Genomic DNA, 17,572 nt, shown 5'->3' with positions numbered 1-17,572 from the left:
AGGACCTCATTCCATTTCACAGGTCATGTGAGGCATAGAGGTAGGAGATAACAAGATAGTGTTCCACAAATTAAGATTTTAGATGGGTTACTGTTACGGTTGCGCTATTTGGGGTGGATGGAAACAGAAGTGTGGTGTTAATTGATATGTGCTTTTTAGGTTGAGTCTAGAGCAACGCGCATGCGCTGCGAGACTTGTAGTAAGGGGCTTCAGAAAGCTCACCACACGCTCGTGCGTGTGTAGCCTATTGGTTGCGGTTACCCGCACGGGCACCATATGTTTTGAATTATCGTGCCTAGACACGGGCGCGATAATTCAAAACACATGGCTCGCTGTGGCAAGCGCGCGTACCACTCGTGTGGTTGTTTAATTTAGTATTTCCTCTGCCAAACTTGCTCTTCTGACATGCAAATGATAGTGAGAGGTGGATGGGCGGGCGATGTATGTCTTGTCCGTCGTCTCTTTTTATCGTGTTTGAAGAGGGACTAAAACAGAAAATCACACCATGCATCTAGGGCACCGCATGTGATCAGGTGGCAGGCGGGGAAGCAAAGTCGACTTCCGTCCCCCAACTCTCTCAAAAGTTTTAAAGTTCATTGTAAAGTTCTCACAAAGGAGTCTCTGCTCTTCCCTCCACTCCGAGGCACCCCGCGAGTCTCACAGACCAGCAGCGCCCTTGGAAAAACCAGACACCGGGGGTGAACACCGTACCCTCACCTTCAATCACCCGCAGAGGGCGGGCATGTACCAAACCCCCTCCCCGTGCCCATCCTGGCCCAGAACAGCCCTCACCACCCAGACTCCTCAGCGCACAAGGGCCACTTTGTGCGCCCGCAGCACAGGCAGCCAGTGCTTTGAACACTTCCTAGCGCCCCCGTGCCTGTGTTCACTCCAGCCCCTCACCCTGGCAGCGTCTGGGGTTCGCAGGATCACTCATATTGCACATGTACCCCGGCTCCTAGACCCCGAGACCAGCAGGGAGCCGATCAGGAGATGGGAGTGCCTCCAGCTGTAGTGAGAGCTTTCGGTGGAGGTGTCTTCTCCACGGAGCACTCACTCTCCTCCTCCTTCTCTCCCTCGCACACCACACCGCCCCCTGGTGGCTGCTCTGGGAAGCACCGGGTTAACCCTTGCGCACCAGGAGGCTGCTAACTCTCTTCACCCCGCCTGTTTATCGCACTTCAAACTATCTCTGGTGTGAGACAGAGGTTGCTTGGGTACCAGGGCTCGAGTAGAAGAGGGCGCCTTTTACACCCTCGTTTGTTTATTTATTTTTTAAACAGACTTTACTTGCAAACGCTGCTGGTTAAAACAAGGTGAACATTACGTTTTATTTTTTGCAATGTTAGATATTAGTGAAATTGATCCAAGGGCACTAGAGCGCTTTATCAGAGCACCAAATAAGTTTACATAAGGACACGTTTTTGTAAGGCACGGATGGAGTAAGTGGTTAGCCCTGGACCACAGGTTGTCGATGCGACGCCGGGACTCAGCAGAGCAGCCATTAGGTTACATTCCCTCCCTGAGAGTTTTACATACTGCAGATGTATTTTGAAAACTATGAGAAACACAAGGGAACACTTCTACACCCAGACAATAAAATGCAGAACTCAATTGACAGAATATATGCACCACCAACAGATGCCAAGTACATCCACGTTGTCTCACTCCACCCAATGCATTTTGGTTCTTGTAGTTTCACTTTATGGCAGTACAGATATGACTCATCATCTTAACATGTAGTATCCCAAATAATTGTTGTTGACTCACACAGACCTTATTGAGTCTCGCATCACGACAGCCTACTGGAAGCTTTGTACAAACCTAGAAGGAAGGTGGCATGAGTAATAATGACTTTTATTTCGGTGTAGTGTTGAATGCTTTAGTTTTGTCCTTTCTATCAGATTCAAATAACACGTGTTACTATAACCCAGTTTAATTGCGCCATACTTTTATCAACCTCTTAAGGGTGAAAGGCTGAATTAGTCGTCTTATGATTCAGTTTTGTGACTTGAAAGTCACAGCTGATGTCAGCAGAGAGCACCTCTCTGAGTCACCTATCCCTGCGTTCTATTACATCCTATGTGAAGTTTCTGGATATTTCTTGGTTTATTCGGCTTGTGAGTGGCAAGCACAATGCGGAAAACCCCATACAGTGAGGAATTTCAGAGCTATTGGAAAGGGTCAGTTATGCCTTAATGCAAGAAGATGAGTGGAGTGAACACTGCCCCCCCCCCTCCACCCAGGTGCCCCCAGCCCACTTCTCTTTGGGGGCAACTCTACGCTGCTAGCTGAATTATCCCCCACAAGGGGTATCATTGTTTTGGAAACACAGGGGGGAGGTTAGGGGGGTTCTGCCCTGTATTTAAAGCTTGTTCCAGACAGTATAGGCTTTTCAGTTCCCCCTATGTATATTTTATTTATATTACGTAACCCTAAACAAAAGGTAGCAAAGATCAAATCTGTCCTGAGAATAAAATATAATATTTCTGAGGGGTCATGTGAGCCATCAGAAGAAGGCTTCAGTTTGTGAGTGGTCTGATTTCAGAATATTGATTGTCAAAATCATTATAAAAGACGGTGGTGTGTCCATCATGGTACACTTCTCCAATTACAGGGTTTGTTGAACTCTTTGTGTTCTTGCCCTTTTTAGGTCTCGGCTAGACCACGCATGTGCTGTGTCAAAGAGGCATGTTGTGTTTAGTCTGTGGGCTTCAGCCTGCACAAAGGCTTCCCGTTTGCTTGCTTCATCGTCTGTCTCATACATATTCTTTCTCTAATTAAAGAGAGGGACCCCAAACGCCAAAGGGGTAGGGTTCCAAAAGACAATATGTCACAATATAACGTCCCCTTTGGACCAATTATAAGCAGTCAAACAAACTTACATCTATAACCATACTAGTCAGTACATTCTTTCAAGTTTGAGCAACACTAAAGATGATGTAAATATTTGATATTGTATTTTTATATTCTTGCAGATTTTCCTTATATTGTGGGAATGTTAACATTTTTATCCTGATGAAGGTGTTGGCTTGGAATTTAATTTGCCAAAACCGAAACGCGTCGATGCCCTTGTGTATTGGGATACTCTAAATCATTGGACTATACAACGTTTCCAATTTGATAGATATTCATACAAAATTGGAATATGATTTACTAAAATTGGACCACAGTATCCCTTTCCATTTTTTAACCATTGTGTTGTTTTGTTCCCACTCTGTGATTATTACCTGCATGTATTGTATTGGGATATATTGTTTATCCTTTTTTAATGTGAATTTTTAATAGTATAATAAATTGTGTACTTTTTATGATTTCTTACAATTTTTACATCATCTTTAGTGTTGCTCAAACTTGAAAGAATGTACTGACTAGTATGGTTATAGATGTAAGTTTGTTTGACTGCTTATATTTGGTCCAAAGGGGACGTTATATTGTGACATATTGTCATACATATTCTTTGTCATAACTTGTCCCTGGCTGGCATGCATGGTCATACCTCTTCTTGTCTGTAGCCCTCTCCCAGAGCATGGGCCAAATCCTTGCAAACATCAACTGCTCCCGTTTATATGACCAGTTTCAGACCTACTTTTTAGGTCTCGCCTAGGCAGCGCGCATGCGTTGCTCTAGGAAGGCCTTTAGCCATCGGTCTGCTCCTTTTCAAGCACACTTGTGCTTGTGCTGGCATCCACCTTGCGGGAGCGAACAGCTGCGCACGTGGTAATTGAAAACATATGGCTCTTGCGCCGCCGCTGCTCGATCTCGCAAGGCTGATGCCAGCACGAGCATGCTTGAAAAGAGCTGTGTGCATTTGCCTGCTCCGGGAGCGCGCAGGGTGTCATCCGTCTCCAATTGGCAGCCTTTCACACGCAGCCTCATCATGCTCACCGTCACCTATGCTGGGCCTGTGGCCATGCCCCTTTTCTTTCTACCGGGCCTCCAGCTCTACTCCATGCTGCCGCTCAGCTCTTGAACCGGGCGTACATTCCTTTCCAATTACTGCAAACAAACTAACTGTATTACCCAGCAAAATAAACCAGCCGAGACTGTTTTCTTTTTTTAAATCTGGCCACGCCCCTCTTTCGACCGCAGGGTGCCATCCGTTACCAATTGGCAGCCTTTCACATGCGGCCTCGTCATGCTCACAGTCATCCTTGCTGGGCCTGTGGCCACGCCCCTTTTCTTTCAACTGGACCTCCAGCTCTACTCCATGCTGCCACTCAGCTCTTGAACCGGGCGCATGTCACACCTATTGCGTATCAAATTTTTCTGCTTTTCAAAATTCAATTACCACTCGCATGAAAAGATATTGTTATGCATATGAAGGGGAGAAACCTGGGAGAGATTCAAGTCTTTTGTGGTGCAGCCAGCAGCAGTGGGGAGCAGTCATGCCCTCTGCAGGCTCAACCTTCTGGACACGCGCGTGCCCTCCCGCGCGGCTCCTTCTCCAGCATGGCTCACTAGACACTGGGTAGGTACTCCTTCATCGCAAATGCTCTGGAGCTCTGTAGGTTGCACTTGTGTCTGTGTGTGAGTGAAGTTTGTACTCCCAGTGCCTATGTTGCACCCAGCATGTTTGTCAGGAAAATGGATACAGCTGCATCCCAGGCTGTGTCTGTTTTGTATACGTGTGACTATTGCAGTACCTTATTTGTATGTGTGAAGAAAGAGTGCACTGTTGTATCTTCTCTTTGTTCGTGAGGGAAGCTTTTACTGTTATGCTTGTGATGTAAGTGCATATTTGGGTGTGTGATGGAAGGTTGGATTGATGTCTGTGTTATTTCTCTTTTGTGCACAAAGGAACTTGCACTGCTTCTCGCCTGTTTTTTCAAAGTGGCTCTGGACCTTGCAATCTTTTCTATTGTGGTCGGGTATAGTGTGTGCCTCTTCCTGTTCTGAATATGGATGCGTATGTATTTCCGGTTTGTTTTGGGGTTGTCTATTTGTATTCGTTGTGCACTCTACAGTTGCACTCAATGGTACGCATGCAAACATACATTCAGTGCCACACCATCACTTTAGCACCCAGGATAATGTACTACATGGCTAAATACTTATAAGGTCCCAAAGGCGGGACCTACTGGCTATGCCAATGCTTGTTTTAATTGTGAGGCTCTAAAAATAGGTGCTGTACAAAAAGCTAAGGACCGGGTCATTCTTCTTTCCAGTCTGTGTTTGGGGTCCTTTGAAATTAATCTTATATTTAAAATATTTATTATTAATATGATTGTTGAGGCATTGCAATGGTGTTGGTGTTTGGTAGTGGTGGAGGATTGAGGTTATCCTTTGTGCTGGTAGAAGCATCTTGAGGTAGGATTATAAGACTTCATGTAAATTTATAAGACCTTTTCGAGATCCGAAGTACACTCATTGCCAAAGGCACTGGAAATATATGCTATTACACCATGTATTTTCCCCTGATTATAGCCTATTTACTTCACTTCCCTATTTCTACTCTCTAGTCTAATTGGTCCTGCTGATTTTCAGCCAAGATATTTATAACTATGGCTTAATATGAGACAATATCTTGATGGGGCGTATTTTTAAAAACTTTTTTTTGTTTTTATTAATTTGTCTGCGTATTAGAGTGTGTATATTATATCGGTTTAACTACGGTACCTATCCATAAATAATGACTGATCCAATTATCAAATGTTTGGGTCGTTTTGTATTTGGTGTGGCAATATTCTTTATTTTTTAGTATGATTTATTAATCATTTCCTGTCTCCCCATTTTTTAATAGACACCATGCAAGTGGATGTATGCCGACTTTGAATTCATGTTATTAATATTCCTTAACCTTATGGGTTTCATCACTTTTTGCTCTTTTTCAAATTGACCTGTAGTTTGTTCCCTCTGTGCTTTAAGCTCTGCATTCTTTTGCCACCGACCTTGTTTAGGGAGTATACAGTCTGACGAGTGCTATCTTTGTGAGGGTTTAAAAGCGGGTTGCACCTCCTTAGCTTTTGGTACAGACGCTCAGTGCATGGAGATTTATGTATATGAAACCTAGGCAGCGGCTTCCATTATTACTGAATGTAAGATTACTCTGGAGGGAGGGTTTATTGGTTGGAAGTGCTGTTGTACTTTGGGTCTAAACCATGCAACAGTCAGCTTGGATGTACTTCAAAGGCTGACCAGGCAAACTCACGCAATTCTACATATTTTTTGATGAAAAATTATAAAACTACATCTTAACGTATGGCCTGGAATTGTGGATCCCCGTAACACTTATGTTTCCCACCAAGAGATGTTTGTCAGTTTGAACGGCATAATCTAGTAAAAGGAGCTCGAGATTATGATAAAGACTAACTTGGAAAAATTAGGTTTTCATTGAATAACAACAGAGGCAAGTTCAGGCAGTGTGCACTTTGCCCTACTTAAGAAATGTTACTCCAGCCTCATTATTATTCATGTTTCATCTAGCCATTCCTTCAGGAAACATATTTTTGTCTCAGAAGAAAAGCATTCCACTCGTGTTCTAGAATGTACATATAGTATGCCCCAGCATTTGACTATTACCTCTTTTAACATGCGGTTGTCTGACTTGTCTACTGCAGGTGGTGCCATGGCGGCAGTGAGCTTCGAGGAGTTTTCAGTGCCTCCTGGCTCAGAGCTGGCTTTGCCACCTCTCTTCGGGGGGAACATTCTTGAAAGTGAGCTTGAGACAGAAGTGGAGTTTGTGGATGGTGGCCTGAGTGGTGACAACCTACAGGATGAAGAAGAGGAGGAGGAACTCCTGCAGCGACAGAGGGAGATGAACAAGAGGAAGTACCTCGCTCTGAGCCGGCGCTGCAAGGAGATAGAACTGGTAAACTGCAAATAAGGCAGCGTGCAATCAATGTAACCAGCTAGCATATTAGAACTGTAAACCATTAGGGCAAAGCACTTGGAAGGATGCCTTGTTGTCCATCAATTCTTCAAATATTACTAGTTTAACAATTACTTTGTCTTCCTTCTGTCGAAAATTATACACATGAATCGAAGAGCAGAAATCGGCATGTATAGTGACTTCGAAACATATTAAAAAATACAACAATATATTTTACTATAAACAACCAAATATTAAGGAGGGAAGAGGTAAAATAAGATAATACTTAATGCTTTGTAAAATTCAGATATCGCTGTTGAAGAAGTGAAACCATGTCCCTCGTCCATTTTCCTTCATAGATACATACATTTCCAGCCTTTATTTTGTCCAGTTTATAAAAAGAATAAACATTTGCTTTTATTTTTAATAGCTCACCATCCTGTCAGTATTGCCGCCCGGCCAATGGATGTCCATATTGAAAGCACAGGGAGTTTTAGCCGGATCTGATGGCTCAGTGGGCAAATGCATCTACACCCGTGATATATGTTATATCCCATCGCTTCAGGTTCAAATCCTGATAGGTACACTCACCCTTTCATCCTCCTGAGGTCAATACAATGAGTGCATCGAGTTAGGTAGCAATAAACATCTGTGATACAGTGCTAAGATTCCCCTAGGGGGCGAAGGTGTGCTTTACAAGAACATGTTTGTTAAACAAAGGGTGAGATTTCCTAATTATGCAGAAAATAGCTAAATATAGGCTTGAGCACTACAGTGATCATGTTTTGAGAAGAGTGAATTTTATGTTGCTGTCTCTATACTCCAGTCCAGACAAGATGCTATTGGTGCGTTTACATTTATTGGTTAAATGAATGTCGAAATATCCTAATTGGAACTTTTTTTTTTTTTTTTTTTTTTTTTGTTCAAATCTGTTTTTATTGTGAACACAGCGATAAGCCTACAACCCCGTGCTGAGGCCGGCCGCGCATAAAAGAACTTGTAGGTGTATACCACCCAGGGGGGGAATGGAGCATTAACACAGCGCCCTGCCTACAACCCCGCTGAGGGGGCCGGCTGCGTGGCTTAGGGGTGATGATTGCAAGGGTTGGCCACACGCGGTTGCTGTATTGCTGTGCGGGGGAGGCGCACGTGGAGTCGATATCTGAAGTGTCACAGTTTCTAAAGGCCCAACGGGGCTCAAACTGCCCCATAAGGGGGCGAAGGCCAGGGTGGCGAGTAGGAAGGAAGAAGAAGTCGGAAGAGGGCTAAGCAGAGGCGAGAGGTAGGGGGGCCAGGGAGAGATAGCAATAGCATCGCAGCTGCTGGTAGGAGGGCAAAACTCGAGTGGGCTTGCGGGGCGTAGCAGTGCCTGCATTGGGGAGAGCAGTTAGGGGCATAGTCTGCTTGGGTCGGCAGGGATAAGGGCGTCCTCAAATAGGTGCAGCGCACGAAGCCTAGGGGGCATGTGGCGCGCATAGCTGATAGAGCACAGGTGGCGCACAAGGGGTTCCCACACTGCTTTGAAACGCGCGCCCCTCATTTGTATCCGCGCCGTAAGCATTTCCATAGCCAGGACCTGCCAAAGGCGCACAAACCAGGAGGCTATCGGCGGCGCTTCAGCCCGTTTCCAGTACAAGGCGATGAGTTGCTTGGCAGCGCCTAGCATTTGGAGCGTAAGGATCCAGTCGCTGCGCGTGAGGGCCCTAAGCGCAGGGGGTCGAATGCCCAGCAAAAGCGTGCAGACCTCTTCAGGCAGGGGAAAGCCCAACACCCTCTTGATGTGACTGAGTACCTACTTCCAGAAGACAGCTAGAGCAGGGCACGTCCACCAGATATGCACGAAGTCTCCAGTCGCAGTTCCACACCTCCAGCACAGCGGCGAGGCGGTTGGGAACATTTTGCTAAGTCTCAAGGGAGTATAGTACCATTGCGTAAGCATCTTGTAGGCGTTTTCCCTCTGGGGAATGCTGCGAAAGATTTTGGGGATATCGTTCCACAGCCTGGCCCACTGGGAAGGCTCAATGTCGGTACCTGCCGCCGACTGCCATTGCTTCTGGTAGGGGTGAGCAGGTGGTGAGGTGGGATGCTGCAGTATGTTATATATCTGGGAAATGAGCCTCTTCAGCCCCCCTAGAGAGCGTGCCAGTTTCTCGAAGGGCGTGTAAGCCCTGGTGGCCGCCCGGTACATGTCATCTCCCATAGTCCAATGGCGCAGCTGGGCGTACTGCAGGCCGGCAGTCGAGGGCAGACTGAATTCCTCCTTGCAGTCAGTCCACGATTTGGGCGATCCTCCAAGAAAGAGGTCCCCTATGACCCTGCAGTCACCTTGCGTCCAGTTCTCGAATGCGCGGGTCTGGGCTGCGGGAGGGAAGTGCGGGTTACCAGCGATGGGGGTGTGCGGAGAGGGGAACGTGGTAAGGCCTTTGGGCACCGCTATCCTGTCCTTATATCCAGGACCGTTTTTGTCGGGACCGCCATGTACGCACTCCTGGAACGCGCCACTCGCGGCAGCCAAGGTAGATCCCAGATAGTGCGCCCCGTGACCACCCGGTCCATGTGGAACCAGTGCTTATCGCTTTCACGCACACCCCATTCTATGACAAACCGGAGATGTGCCGCCCAGTAGTAGTGGAGGAGGTTCGGGCAGGCAAGGCCGCCCCTATCCCTCGGTTCCATAAGGCCGTTCTATGAGAACCTGGGGGCGTTTACCACCCCAAATGAACGACGTGAGGTCACGTTGGAGACTCTTAATGCAGTGGAGCGGGATTGGGGTGGGCAAACATTGAAAGACATAGAGAATGCGGGGGAGAATCGACATCTTGACCGCGTTGAGCCGCCCTAGCCATAAAGCCATCAAGGGCTTCCATTTTCGCAGGTCCACCAGGACTTCTTTGCGGCAGGCCGCCCAGTTCCGCGCGGACCAGGAGTCCAGGTGGGGCGTCAGGTCGAGACCCAAGTACTTGATGTGGCTCTCCGCCCATCGGTAGGGCGCTGCCCCTTTCAGGAAGTGGACCTCCTCCTCAGGGATGGTGAGGTTGAGCGCCCAGGATTTGGTGTGGTTAATTTTAAGGCCGGACGCTCGTTCATATAGGCAGAGCACATCGTGCACCGCTGGGAGGGAGTCGCGAGGGCGCGTAAGAGTGAGGATCAGGTCGTCTGCGAATAGCGCCACCTTGTTGTCACGTCCCCCATGGGGTATTCCGTGGATGTCAGGAGTGCGCCTTATCCGGGCCGCAAGCGGCTCCACCGCGAGGGCAAACAAGAGCGGCGAGAGCGGGCACCCCTGCCTCGTGCCCCTGTGAATCGAGAGCGGCGGCGTCAGCTGGCCGTTGACCCTGATTCTGGCCTGAGGACCAAGATAGGGGGCCATGAACCTGGCGATCATTTTGGGACCAAAACCAAGTTTCTGGAGGACCGCTCTCAAGAAGACCCAGTCGACCCGGTCAAAGGCCTTCTCCGCATCAAGCGAGAGAAGGCAAGCCGGGATGTCCCAATGTCGCACCTTCCCCACTAGATGTGCCAACCTGCGCACGTTATCAGCCCCCTGTCGATCCCGAATGAACCCCACCTGGTCCGGGTTTATCAACCCCGGCATGTATGGGTCCAATCGTTTGGCCAGGATTTTGGTGTAGATCTTCAGATCGGTATTCAGGAGGGCGATAGGGCGATAGGAAGCGCACAGGTCGGGGTCCTTCCCAGGCTTGGGGATCAAGGCGATCTCCGCCAGGCCCATATCAGGGGACGGGCCAGTGGTGTCGGAGAAAGAACTGTACAGCCGCAGTCGGTGCGGGCGAAGCTGGGTCAGGAATACGCGGTAGAAGGTCAGCGGCAGACCGTCCGGTCCCGGGGTTTTCCCAGGGGGGAGGTCCTTGACAGCCGCTGAGATTTCCTCCTCCTGCAGGGGTTCTTCCAGTGCAGCCGCACAGGCCGGTGACAGTGGAGACCCCTCGTAGTCTGCAAGAACGGCCTCCCGCGCCTCCGCCGAGGTAGGTTCCTCTGCATACAGGGAGGAATAATAGGCAACGAAGGCCTCCTGCTTGGCTTTTTCAGTGGTGGCGCAGGTGCCATCCTGTCGTCTGATATTAGCAATGTGGGCCCTGGCCGCACGTGCCCGCAGTCTGCCAGCTAGAAGGCGTCCTATCTTGTCCCCACCCTCGTAATAGCGTTGTTTGAGCGCCAGCAGGGAGCGCTCTGCCTTGTTAGTGCGCAGCGTGCGGAGTTGCCCCCTGAGGTTGGCGAGCGTTCTCTTAGACGCCTGCGAGGGACAATCCCTGTCCCGAGTTTCCGCTCGTTTGATCTCGCTGGCCAGGTCAGTTTCTAGTTTAGACGCCTCACGTCTCCGCGCCACCGCCAGGGAGGTAATGTGGCCTCTAATGGTGGCCTTAAAGGCATCCCAGACCGTCTGGAAGGGCAAGTCTGGGGTATCGTTAATGACGAAATACGAGTCAATGGCGTCACGGATGCTGGCAACATCCTCCGGGTCCCGAAGGATGCTCGGTGGAAGGACCCATCTCCGCTCCCGAGTAACACGAGCCAGCGGATCTTGTAACAGAAGTTCCACATGCGCATGGTCCGAAAGGGAAATGTCGGAGATAGTGGCCGTCAGAGATTCTCGGGTCAATTCAAGGGAAGTAAAAAGATAATCTATACGGTTCCCGGATTGTGGTAGCGCCACACATCCACAAGTCCCAGGTCTGTGATCTGCGCTCTAAGGGCAGAGGACATTGCTCCCGTGCCATTGAAAGAAGCCCCCGCTCGGTCCAACTCCGAGTCCCACACTAGATTGAAGTCCCCGCCTAGGATCATGTGGGGATCTCCTGATTTAAACTGGTCCCGCAGAAGCGCTTGGAGGTATTTATCCTGCGACTGGTTGGGCGCATATACACAGCCCAGGGCGAACTGTGCGCTCCCCAGCTGCACCGTGGCTCGGAGCAAACGCCCGTCAGCACTCTTGTAGGGTTTCGTGGGTCCCCGTCTAGAGCCAGCCCTGCAGAGGATTGCCACCCCCGCCGTTTTAGTGTCAGTGGAGGCCCAGAATTGCGTGGGGTATCTAGGGTGCGCCATGCGCCTGGTATCCCCCTTCTGAAGGTGCGTCTCCTGGAGGAGGATGATGTCAGGGGAGTGATGGAGGAGATAGCGCCATACCTGATTCCGCTTATTGGGGGAGTTGAGCCCTTTAACATTGAGTGACAGGACCTTCAGGGGTGCGGGGATGTTTGCCGTCATCGCACTAAGGGGGTCGGGCCGCGCAATCACCCATGGAGCACCTCCCCCCTCAGACAGGGCAGCGCCCGCCTCCCCCCGCCCCCATCGTGCCAGCACCCGCGGTCCCCACCATGCCACCACACCGCAAGCGCGGGGAGAAAACCAGAGGAAAGGGCAGCGCGAGAAGAAAGTAGGAAAAAGAAAGAGAGTAGGAAAATAAAGAGTGCAGAGAAAGAACACAACCATAACAGGCCAACAGGCCCACAGTACAGTGTCCCAGGTACCGGGCATCCTCTACCCGAGGGTTCGGATGGACACAGGAATGTCAGTTCCTACGGTACAAAGTGAGGGTGCGGGGATCTGAGAGGGAGAAATCCGGTCGTCCCGCTGTCCATCCACCCCGCTGTCTCGGGGAAGTCCGGGGGCAGCAGGAGGCACTTAAGTCCGGGTCAGACGCCAAGAGGGCACCAAAGCTCGATGTTGGGGGTCAGGGCCCTGAGAGGGCGGAAGTCACCGGCCGCTCCCTCAGATCCCCCTTGGGGGGGGGGACGGAGGCGGCCCACGAGGGAGGAAAAGGTCCCCATCACCATCAAAAGCAGGACAAGGTCACCGTGGCGTGACAGGGCGGACCCAAATGCCCAGAGGTCGAGTGCAGGCTCAGAGCAGCAGAAGTCACGTCGGTCCCAATCAATGGTCTTCTGGAGTTGGGGGACGATCCTCTCCTTCAGTGCCAGAGGCGAGGAGCTGGGAGGCCTGCTCCTCGCGGTCGCCCTCAAGGGAGCGTATGTGCGCAATAATGTCTTGCTTGGCCTGGGAAGTGGAGCAGCTATCCACCAGGGGGGTGCGGCGATGTCTGCGCACCGTGGACCAGTCCGGGCGTGGAGGGGCTTTCTCCGGGCGGTGAGAGCGGGGCGGGCTGTGATCCGGGGATTCCGGCATGCCAAGCAGTTGTGCCGCCTCTCGGTAGGACCGGAGGGCCCTGCGCTTGTCCTCCCACCGAAAGATGAGGGCGAAGGGGTGTCCCCACTGGTAGGAGACGTTGAGGGCCCGGAGTCTCTCTGTGATCGGGCGGAAAACCTTCCTCCTGTGAAGCGTGGTAGGGGCCAGGTCTTGGAAGATCTGGATCTTGTGTCCTCCGTAGCGCAGGTCCGGGTTATCTCTTGCCGCTTTCAATATGGCCTCCTTCTCCGTGAAATAATGGAGTCTGGTGACGATGTCAGGCAGGAGGCCCGCCTTGCCTCCCACTCCAAAGACTCGATGGGCACGATCCAGGCGCGGCGGGGAAGCGCCGTCCTTACCCCACACCTCGTGTAGGAGTTGGGCTACATAGGCCATGGTGTCAGTCCCCTCTTCTCCGAGCGGCACTCCCCGTATACGGAGGTTATTCCGGCGTCCCCTATTTTCCAGGTCCTCCTGCTTGATCTGGAGCTGAATGTGCTGCTCCTCGAGGGTTGCCACCCTCTGCCATATCTCTTCCAGGTCTTCGGTGCGGGAGTCGACCGTTTTTTCAAGGCCATCAACCCGATCGCCCAGGTCGGTGACCTCCTTGCGCAGCTCCTTGACACATGAGTGGACCTCCGATCTGAGGGACCCAATTTCGTTTTTTAAGTCAGACATGAAGGAGGACATGAAGGCCTGAGTCACCGGGGGGGAGTCGGCAGGAGGCCGGGACTGTCCCCCTGACGAAGGTGGACCCCCGGAGGAAGGCGGCGAGCCCGCTTTGCCCCACATGGTGGCCACCGAGGTGCCCTTGGTCGTCACCGCTGGGGGGTCTGACTTGCCCCCCCTGCTACGGGTCATAGTCCACTCCGGGTGCACAGCAATGTGAGGAAGGGTGGTCCGTCACGAGCGGCCCCCGGTCCGCGCAGGTAGTGTGTCCAGTAGAGGCTCCCGCAGTCCGCTGCGTAGGGGGTAGGCCGCGTGGCAATTGGCAGCACAGGGGAGTCCAGCTGCGGCGGCCTGACCAGGTGCAGCGTCGTTGTTTCACGAAAGCCCCAGCGGCCCAGCAATATCGGGCCTAGGGTCAAGGGCGCCAAATCGCAGGGCAGAAAATGGCGGAGAGCGGCGGAGGTCCCCGCAAGTAGGAGGCAGGGCTGTCTCGTTAGTGTTCAACAGTTCACGCTAGGGCAGCAGGGATCCTGTGCGCAGGGGGCCGCGTGAGCAGGTGAGATGTCCCTCCACCCCGTCCGGGTGTGTCGCCACAGGCAGCCGACAAGGGGGACAAGATGGCGGTCGGCTCCGCAGTAGGGCCCCTCCGATTGCAGGACCCCGCCAGTGGCAGACAGGGGGGGGTGATGCAAAAAGGGCTGCTCACCGGAATTGTCCCGCGGCGGTCAAGAGATCAGGAGCCGGGTCTTGCAGGGTGAGGACCTCCCGCGACTTCTCCAGGCTCGGCCTTCCGTTCCCGCCAAAGCCGGGGTCTCTCCCGGTTGCAGCGCCCGGGCAGCTTCAACGCCCTCCGGCAGGGGCGGCCTGGCGCCAACAGCCTCGATGGAGCCACCCAAGCAGCTATCCGTCTCCAAGGGAGGGGGTCCGCCACAGTTGGGGCACAGGCAACCTCCGGCGCTTTGCCAACATCGGTGATCGGCCCCGCTCTGGGGGAGCTGAGCCAGATGTCACAGCGGCAGACCCTGCAGGAAGATGGCGGCCAGTGGCCGATCGCGGAGGCCTCGGGGCTCCGGGCGTCGTCAGCGGGATCCCCAACGGCCAGGACTCGCTTCTGGGGTACAGCGCAGGTAGGGCTCGCAGCACACAGGGGGTCCCCAGGAGAAAGAACCCCCCCCGGACTTCGCAGAATCAGGCTTATTGCACAGCGGGGCGACGGAGCTCGCACGAGACGCGTCCGCTCACATCGCTGTCTCGGCCACGTCCCCACTTTTTCTTTTTTTTAATGGATTAGTTCTGATAGAATGAGCACATCACCAATCTAGAGGAACATAGTTATGGAAGATCAGGCGAAATGTTTGAATTACTAGAGACGATGCCATTTGGTCTGGTATAGTTTTTGTAGCTCCCCCAAGAAGTAATGTACAGAAGAAATAGATGCATTTGTTTTTATTTTATTGTATTTTCTATTTGATTCAATCAACCGCTTCAATAGTACGTCAATAAATATTGAGAGAAACGTTCATCATAATGTGTAGTAGAAAAAACCTCTTCCATGATGTAAGTAAGGATTGGCAACGCCACATGGTTAATGAAACATGGCATGTGAAGTTCCACTGGGCTCCATCCTTTTGCTGCCACTTTTCTACATTAGATGTGATTAACCTGGATCCTCTACAAATCCAAATGCACACTAATGATACACAAATTGACATCTGATCAGGCAGATGCAGAACTGTATAGTTAGATCTCAAAGTGCCTATAGTATATGTTCCTTTGTCTGAATGGCTCCAAAATGGAGGTCATAATAATGGGTATCTCAGCCGAGAATACCTTGCTGTTGGGCTGGCTGATAGTTTGGTTTGACCTAAAACAATCATGTATCCAGAAGCTTACAACAATGGTGAAAAAATACCACCTTATAATGCTTAGAAGAGTTCTCACCTTAATCCAGCCAAATCAAAGAATCACATTTACAAGAGTACTAGGCTGTCATGTCTACATTATTTCCATTAAATGAACAGAGGTTCATCCAAAGACTTTTCGAAACTCAGCTAATTTTTTGTTGTCAAATTTTCAGAAAGTATGACCATCTACTTACTGATCTATTATAACAAATAAATACAATAAAAGTGTTGCGTGCTGTCTACAAACCCTTACAGGGAAAACAGCCTCTAAGTACCTCAGCCAATTGGCTACTTATTCACTACATGCCTAGGAGCATTTCAGATTTTAGCAATGCAAGACTGATCAACCCAAATTCAAGAGAAAGAAACATGCTGTAAAGCCCATTGGAATTCTTGCCCTTCAAAGCATCGAGTTCTTCCTGATTCAGGGAAACCTATGACCTGCAACAACCAGCAGTAACTTGAGGGGTTGGGATGGTGACGGATGACAAACAACAAAAGAGACACAGACAAAAAAACATATATGCTGCATCTCCGTTCTTCTGCTCCGTCCTCACCAGCACAGGCTCCCAGAATCCCCTCTCAGCATGAAAGTATTGTCGGGATTGGCCTGAGAGCCAGTGATTTGCGGTCCCAGTGAAACTGGGAGTCTGTCTGCCTCCAAACTGGCAACGTTGCTTCGGTTGGAGACAGTTTCAGAGCGCATGTCGGTTTGGCTGTCCTGAGATGGCCAGCCAAACTCCCATGCGACTGACAATAATGCCCTGCCCACCCGTCCCCCTCTATAATGTCCCCCACCCCCAGACTTGGCTATTGAAAGAAACATTAAATTATGAACTATGCTATTCTCATTTTATTTTTAAAGATTTGAGGCAGGAAGAAAGGAGGCGGGTGCGACGCTCCTCCACCATAGCAGAGCCCCGTAAAAGTAGGAATGAGGCCCTTCAACCTCCATGTTGGACAGGCCACATGAAGGGCCGCTCCCCCCTCGGCCCGACCAGGCCCGAGCCCGGTCACACAAGTGCCACACACCACCACTGCTCGTCTTCCGTCCCCTCCGGGACCCCGGCCCCTGAACATATCGACCTCGTGGGCCCGACCCACTACTGGCCCGCGCGCCCAGCCGGGGCGCCATCTTGGACACTCCACCACGAGGCCGCCTGGCCCCCGATCGACCTCAACCCTGGGCCTAGCCCGGCCTCAGACATCCCGGCACCACCATCCACCCAGGAGGTGAGCGAGCTACTTGGCAAGTCAATGGGAGAAAGAGGCGTCGATGGCTCTCCCCCGCCAGGTGCCGCTCGCCCATCGCCTCCCCGGGCGCTGGCTCCACCCCCCTGCTGGGTGTCTGGACTCCCTCATCCCGGACCTCCCGACCTCCAAGTGCGAGGGTCCGGACATCAAAGGGCACCAGCCCTATAACTGGGGCAGCTCCAGAGCAGGAAGGCAGTTGTATCCTGGAGTCGAGAGACGCAGAGAAGAACTCATCCTTGATGGACTACTGGCGCTGCCGTAGCTCTGCCTTGCGCATCATCGTCCTGCCTGCTGGCGCTGCCGCAACCTTCGTAAACCTTCATCGTCGTCGGGACCTGCTGGCGTGGCCGCGGACCGTTTGTAACTACCATCTTCACCGGGACCTGCTGGCTCCGCCGCGGACCGTCGCTTCCTTCGTCCATCTCGGGACCTGCCTGGCTCCGCCGCGGCCCGATCATCTAGAACGCCGAGCTCGAGGATTGAGAGCTATTCCCATCTTTTGGTAACAAGACTGTCCCGCTACCCTTTTCCCAAACCAGAGACCAGAACCGAGGGGACCCCTGAGTCCAGACCTCCTTGTACCATTCATCGTACTTAAAGAATCGCCTATAAAGTATCGTTGAACTTTACCCTTGTGTGGTGTCCGTCTGTGGGGGGGAAGTTACTTGTCTGTACGATCGTCGGAGACGGCTCTCCCCGGAGACCTCTCCCCTTATCCTCGGCCGACCCTCCCGGTCCGTCTAACATTGGTGGCCGCGATCCGAATCACCGCATTATCGTACAGAGAGTA

At 51.5% G+C, this 17,572-nt stretch overlaps 1 protein-coding gene across 2 annotated transcripts in view; it reads left to right on the top strand.

Moving 5' to 3' along the window:
- TFPT (TCF3 fusion partner) overlaps positions 1-17,572 on the top strand; it is a 263,709-nt gene that overhangs the window by 86,804 nt on the left and 159,333 nt on the right. For both annotated transcript variants that reach the window (XM_086930321.1, XM_086930320.1), the window contains one exon: positions 6,561-6,811. In XM_086930321.1, coding sequence (XP_086786447.1) covers positions 6,561-6,811 — 251 coding nt within the window. The remainder of the gene's footprint in view (positions 1-6,560; positions 6,812-17,572) is intronic.

Source organism: Lissotriton vulgaris, chromosome 7 (assembly GCF_964263255.1).
Source record: "Lissotriton vulgaris chromosome 7, aLisVul1.2, whole genome shotgun sequence".
Taxonomy (NCBI): Eukaryota; Metazoa; Chordata; class Amphibia; order Caudata; family Salamandridae; genus Lissotriton; species Lissotriton vulgaris.
This window is presented reverse-complemented; position numbering and strand designations above follow the sequence as displayed.